Source organism: Triticum aestivum, chromosome 2B (genome assembly GCF_018294505.1).
Source record: "Triticum aestivum cultivar Chinese Spring chromosome 2B, IWGSC CS RefSeq v2.1, whole genome shotgun sequence".
In the NCBI taxonomy this organism is placed as follows: Eukaryota; Viridiplantae; Streptophyta; class Magnoliopsida; order Poales; family Poaceae; genus Triticum; species Triticum aestivum.
Window position 1 is genome coordinate 579,303,300 of NC_057798.1, and position 6,357 is coordinate 579,309,656.

Here is a 6,357-nt window from a genome sequence, read left to right on the forward strand (position 1 = left end):
AAAGGATCTGGACTAAGCTGAGTCCTTCACGTTTTCAGCTGCAGCGCAGAAGCGCATACGCTGTCCCTCTCTAGTCGTTGCACATTCTATTTTCTTCCCAAAAAAGTCGGTTCACATGATGTGTCTGCGTGAGTTATTTCTTCCCGGCTTTCGCCACCTGAACAGGCACACTGTCCGGTAGCCGTTTTTTGCAGGAAGCTGGGAGGAGGCAGCACCGTGGGAAGGTCACCGGCGAGGCGTCCTTACCTCTCCTTTCCCCTTCCGTGCGATGGATGCATCTGGGAGGCTGCTCAACCTGCGGAGCTGCGTCGTCGGCTAATTCATGACGCTAACCGCCACCGCCGGTGCCGAGTGCGACCGTCGTGCTTAGCCACGGCCGAAATCACGGCACTTTAGCAAGTTTAGGCGGGCATTTTGAAGCCAAAAATGGGAAACTGCGCACGCCACGCAAACCCCACTACGGATACGGAGGCGCTGCGCCTGCGCGCCTGCGCGAGCGAGAACTGCCAGGCGACGATCGCACTTCACTCCCTCCCTGCACGCCGCCGCGGCTATAAAATGCGGCGCCATCCCCCACAGGAACGATCACACTTCACTCTCTGCCTTCTCTTCCTCTCTAGGCTCTAGCACACGCACATGAACTCGAGGGTGGCCATGGCTGCGTGGTGGGTTTGTGGATTCCTCCCGCTCCTGCTGCTGGCGGTGGCCGCGGATGGGGACTCGGAGCAGCTGATCCGGCTGCCGACGGAGAATGGGCATGCCCCTGCCCCTGCGCCTGGTCCTGCCGCGTCGCCGGTGGAGGAAGAGGTGACGAAGTGGGCCGTGCTTGTCGCCGGCTCCTCCGGCTACGAGAACTACCGGCACCAGGTGAGAGTCCTCAGTTCCTCACTAATGCAGCTCGTATATCATTCATTGTATGAAACTTTTGATAGCGTGTGCTTGCTCAACGATTGTTTGCGGTGTTGTTGATGCACGGCACGACGTGCAGGCCGATGTGTGCCACGCGTACCAGATCCTGAAGAAGGGAGGCCTCAAGGATGAGAACATTGTGGTGCTTATGTACGATGACATCGCCAACAGTCCTGAAAACCCAAGGCGTGGGGTCGTCATCAACCATCCTAAAGGCAAAGATGTTTACCATGGTGTTCCCAAGGTATTAGCATGACCTTACTGGCTGTGTTATCGTTAATTCAAACAGGACTGATGATCAACTTAACATGCATTGCAGGACTACACCGGTGAGCAGGTCACTGCTAAGAACTTGTATGCAGTTCTCCTGGGGAACAAAACTGCGGTTACCGGAGGGAGTAGGAAGGTGATAAACAGCAAACCGAATGATCACATCTTCATCTACTACACGGATCATGGGGGTGCTGGTGCACTTGGTACATGCATATATACTCCCACATAAACCTTGTAGTTCAGCTGATTTGTTTTGTAGTATAAATAAACTTAGCTAAAGTTACCATGGTTTTATGTAGGTATGCCCAACGTGCCGTTTGTTTATGCTGGCGACTTCATCAAGGTGTTACGGCAAAAGAATGCTTCCAAAAGCTATTCGAAAATGGTATTTATCCTTTTGTTTCTTTTTCCCTTAGATAAAGGTTAGAAACAGCATGTATGCTTTGAGTCGCATCTCTAATGAGAACTACTACAATTGTGGCAGATTATATATGTTGAAGCGTGCGAAAGTGGCAGCATCTTTGAGGGTTTGATGCCACAAGATCACAATATCTATGTTACAACAGCAGCAAATGCGGAAGAAAGTAGCTGGGCAGCATACTGCCCTGGGATGGAAGTACCACCTCCTTCTGAATACAAGACCTGTTTAGGTGACGCATACAGTGTTTCTTGGATGGAAGACAGGTACGTAATAAGCATCAGCTAGCTGTAATATAGGTACTAGTTTGTATCAGTTATCTACAACCATTATGCTTGCTTGCTATTCTGAACCATTCAATCCTGCTTCTTTTTTTTGACAACCACCATTCGATCCCACTTAATTTGCAGTGAAACCCACAATCTGAAGAAGGAAACAATCAAGCAGCAGTACGAGGTGGTGAAAGCGAGAACGGCACCCCGAAATGAGTCCAGTATAGGTTCTCATGTCATGGAGTATGGTGACAGGACTTTCAAGGATGAGATGCTTTTCCTCTATCAAGGTTTCGATCCTGCAAAGTCAAGCATCACAAACAGGCCACTGCTTAGGCCCAGCCTCAAGGGTGCAATCAATCAAAGAGATGCCGACATTCTTTTCATGTGGGAGAAGGTAAAGTTGTTATTTCAGCTTAAGCTCGTGTCCTCTTGTCAATTTTTGTGGCCCGTGCTTTGTTTTTCCAAATTTGTCTGCTAACCAATAATGTATCTTCTCGCTTTCAGTATGAGCAGTTAAATGGGGGATCAGAAGAGAAACAGAGGGCTCTGAGGGAGATCAAAGAAACCGTGCTACACAGGAAGCATCTCGACAGCAGTATCGATTTCATCGGGAAGCTTGTCTTTGGATTCGAAAAGGGTCCTTCAGTGCTTGACGCTTCTAGAGGCTCTGGCCAGCCATTGGTTGATGATTGGGATTGTCTGAAGACGATGGTGAGTGTAACATATCCATATTTAAAATCACATAAATATGCAACACCCTGCACTCTTTCTGCTTCCGGTTGAACTTACTCTGTAGTCTTTACTGATGCCAACTGCCAGGTGCGAGTTTTCGAGTCCCAATGCGGATCACTCACTCAGTATGGCATGAAACACATGAGGGCGTTCGCCAACATATGCAACAATGGCATCTCCGAGGCCGAGATGAAGGAGGCAAGCATCAGCGCTTGCGACGATTACGACATGGGGAAGTGGAGCCCGCTGGTTCGAGGGCACAGCGCCTGATCCGCTGCACTGCAGTACATGGGAGCAGTACCAAATGCTCCAGAGGTTCCTAGCTAGACCTCATATATGGTGTACATACATAATACATTGGTATACGTACAAGAAAACACCAACAATGACGCCCCATGTGGTGTTGGGTTAATCAGTAGTTTATGATCGTGCTCGTGCCTTTGTAAATCAAAAATAACTGCAATCAATTGAAAGGCAATGATTATTATGTAGCAAAAGTGTGTGAATGTCTTTGCATGACAGTGCCATCTTTTTTTATTGTGAGAATGGTTGACAGTGCCATCTGATTAGGTAATGATGAACAGGTCGGCCATTATTAGTGGGCCAAAATTGATGACCCATCTGATTTGATACTGATCCTCCTACAGACAGCCCTACCAAGTGCTACATACAGTACTACGTAAGCTATCACTGCTAACAAGATGAGAATACAATGTTTGTGAATCTTCTTCGGACCATGCTAGTGTAGATCTGTAAGTTGTGCAGCACTGCTGCTCCCCATATTGAAGTTTCCAGTACATGACCAATGAATGAAAGGAAATCCAAAAAAGACTGGTTGGAGTTGAACTTCCATGGATTTCAGGATGAAGATATGAAGTATAGCATTTCAGACAAAGTCTTCCAAATTTATAGCGATCCAAGAATAGTAATAGGGATACAAACCACATACAAATAATATTACAAGCAAAAAAGTAGAAGAACGTTAATAAGCAGGAATAGCCAGTACCAGTCTAAATACTTTTATTAACTGTACACTTCTGTTTCTGGTTTTATTTTTTCCAATACCTTCTCAGCATCAATAAAGCCCCCTAAGGGGCCCAACGGTGTATATTTTACTTGCCTCCAACTGTTAAGATGAAGAGTATGAATAATTTGAGATGAGAGCGCAAAAAGAAAATTATATGGGAAAACATGTCATATTTAAATAAACAAGGGCATGATATTAATAAACTTCAGTACCTGGGTATAAATGGCAGTGCCAGGCAGTGAAGATGGAGGTGATCAATACTATTAAATGGTGGCTGATGAAAACCAAATCTACAAGTAATAACAGAAAAGTATAACTCTTAACAACCTATGATACTGCTTTCAAGCTGATCTACACCATGCCAGAACAAATGTATTTCTTTTATTTTTAGCAATACCTATGTTCCTCAGATTTGGGAGCATCTCGACTGAGTAAATCTTTTCCCACCTTCACCATGTGACTAACTGCAAAGGAGAAAAATGTTATAGTTCACCAAGCATCCATGGTTGAACAAAATGACATGTAGTAGCAATCCAGTGTTAGATGAAGCAAGAAGCTATGAGCACGAACCTAACTGGTGATCTTCGTTGGTTCTTTGGAGATTTTTTACAGTTGGTATATGCTCGATGGGTATGACAAGATAGTGCCTGCAAACGTTGCACAACGAGAATACTCTAACACAGATCTTCAAGATAAAAAAAAATGTATGCACAAGCTGATCATAAATGATGGATCTTGTGGTGGTCAATGGAAGAACTGAATTCATATTGCTGGTAAGAGTAAAATCAAGGGATAAGCACTCTGGCACATCAAGGGCTTATCAAAGAGGCAGACAGCACAAAGAGCTCAACATCGCCTGTTATCCCTTTCACTGAGTAAATGTGAAACGTGTTTGACATGTTTGATAGATGTTATTAACCACCACACACACATTAATTATAGCAACTAACTGATCACGAAATGTAAACTATGCCATATTTTTTATAGTTGTACAAATTTAATCAGAGAACTGCAATTGTACATATATACCATATGTCATCTATGCCACTACCTTGCATGAGATTAAAATAAACACAACGCTAACGCTACTCAAGAAGTGAATGATAACTTGCTAGGAAAGGCGGTGTTTCAGATAGGTGTCCAGACAAATATTGGTCTCAATGAACAATAACTTGTGCATAGGCACATATCAGCACACACTAGGTTCTCAGCTGATTGACAAGAGCAGTCAAAAAATTGCTCTGGCAGTGAGCAGCAAACATTATAAGGAAACACCGACTACGTGACATGATAAACAGCAACTATGTGACCTGATAAACACTAACTACACGACAGTCTCTTAACACAATCAGAATATAAAGAAAAACATTATTTACACACACTTAGATAGCAAACAAATCAAGCAGCTCCAACTATAAGAGTATAAGACTACAAGAGTACCAACTTGCACTAGCAGGACAGATGAAGAACTAAATCTAAACACTAATTCTCGTGATGCTCGCCAATTGTTCGACGAAATGAACAGAAGCACTACTACGTCGATGAGGAATGCTAATGCCACATCCAGACCAACGACAGCGACACAGTACTGAAAGAACAGAATACAACGGCCAGCAAGTACCTGAACGCCGACGGATTGATGTCCTGGAACGCAACGACCTTGTCATCCTGCGCACAACAACAGAAGGTCGCACGCTTAGCAAGCAAATCGACAGGCGGCGGAGTTCAGATCGGAGAAGGTGAGGGGACGGTGTACGGAACGGAGTAGAGGAGGACGGCGGTGGAAGCGGGGGCGCGGCGGGCGATGTCGCAGAACACGCACCAGTCCGCCATCGGCGTCCGTCCTATCCTCTTCGCAGCGGAGCCGCGGAAGCAGAACGACTTCTTCATGGCCCCCCTTCCACCGGTTGGGGGATGGGTAGGTGGGAGGGCGACGCGGAATTGACCGATTCAGCGACGCGGCGGGACGCGGCGGTCGCGCTCGCGGATGCTTGCCGCCGTCGTCGAAGTCGTCGGAAGGGTGATTCGGGAGGTCCTATGTGTCGCATTTTGCGGCAAATTGACGCCATATCGCACAGGGGCCGGCCCATTCGCAGCACTGCAGCGAGCGAACAAACGCAGTGTACGTAAAAGTTTTTGAAACCACAAACATTTTTCGAAATTGTAAATATTTTTGGAATTTGTAAAAAAATTTCAAAATGATAATTTGTTTCGAAATTCTGAACGATATTTGAAATTTTCAAAAAAGATCCACAAGAAAAATAAACTTGAAAAAGAAAAGGAGAAAAATTAAAAAGAAAACAAAAAACAAAAATATTCAGAAATTAATGAACGTTGTTTCGAAAGTATTTAGGAAATAAGAGAACAATTTTTGAAATTTCTGAACAAAATTTGAAAACCGGAACATTTTTTGAAATTCCCAAACAATTTTAAAATGCAAACATTTTTTGAATGTAGGAACAAAATTTGAAAACAGGAACATTTTTTGAAATTCCCAAACAATTTTAACATGCGAACATTTTTTGAATGTATGAACAAAATTTGAAAACAGGAACATTTTTTGAAATTCTCAAACAATTTTAAAATGTGAACATTTTTTGAATGTAGGAACAAAATTTGAAAACAGGAGCATTTTCTAAAATTCCCAAAGAATTTTAAAATGCGAGCATTTTTTGAATGTAGGAACAAAATTTGAAAACAGGAACATTTCTTGAAATTCCCAA

At 44.1% G+C, this 6,357-nt stretch overlaps 2 protein-coding genes across 2 annotated transcripts; one reads left to right on the top strand and one right to left on the bottom strand.

Annotated features, from left to right (window-relative positions):
• Window positions 1–590: 590 nt before the first annotated feature.
• On the top strand, window positions 591–3,098 carry LOC542914 (vacuolar-processing enzyme beta-isozyme 1). Its single transcript, XM_044469438.1, has 8 exons — window positions 591–867; window positions 989–1,153; window positions 1,229–1,385; window positions 1,482–1,567; window positions 1,667–1,866; window positions 2,011–2,269; window positions 2,380–2,586; window positions 2,695–3,098. The coding sequence occupies exons 1-8, from the start codon at window positions 637–639 to the stop codon at window positions 2,875–2,877; spliced, it is 1,488 nt and encodes a 495-aa protein (XP_044325373.1). The 5' UTR covers window positions 591–636; the 3' UTR covers window positions 2,878–3,098.
• A 344-nt stretch (window positions 3,099–3,442) lies between these two features.
• LOC123046144 (bifunctional adenosine 5'-phosphosulfate phosphorylase/adenylylsulfatase HINT4) lies at window positions 3,443–5,672 on the bottom strand. Its single transcript, XM_044469440.1, has 6 exons — window positions 5,396–5,672; window positions 5,256–5,302; window positions 4,205–4,281; window positions 4,032–4,098; window positions 3,847–3,924; window positions 3,443–3,733 (listed from the first exon to the last, which is right to left on the bottom strand). Exons 1-6 carry the CDS (start codon window positions 5,522–5,524, stop codon window positions 3,631–3,633), a joined length of 501 nt encoding a protein of 166 aa, XP_044325375.1. The 5' UTR covers window positions 5,525–5,672; the 3' UTR covers window positions 3,443–3,630.
• Between the last annotated feature and the right edge of the window lie 685 nt (window positions 5,673–6,357).

Coding starts and splice junctions, on each gene's coding strand:
- LOC542914 (XM_044469438.1), top strand. CDS start 637: ATGAACTCGAGGGTGGCCATGGCTGCGTGGTGGGTTTGTGGATTCCTC. Junction 1,154..1,228: donor TTTACCATGGTGTTCCCAAG/GTATTAGCATGA, acceptor CATGCATTGCAG/GACTACACCGGTGAGCAGGT. Junction 1,386..1,481: donor TGGGGGTGCTGGTGCACTTG/GTACATGCATAT, acceptor GGTTTTATGTAG/GTATGCCCAACGTGCCGTTT.
- LOC123046144 (XM_044469440.1), bottom strand. CDS start 5,524: ATGAAGAAGTCGTTCTGCTTCCGCGGCTCCGCTGCGAAGAGGATAGGA. Junction 5,303..5,395: donor CCGCCGTCCTCCTCTACTCC/GTTCCGTACACC, acceptor TGTTGTGCGCAG/GATGACAAGGTCGTTGCGTT. Junction 3,925..4,031: donor CCCAAATCTGAGGAACATAG/GTATTGCTAAAA, acceptor TATTACTTGTAG/ATTTGGTTTTCATCAGCCAC.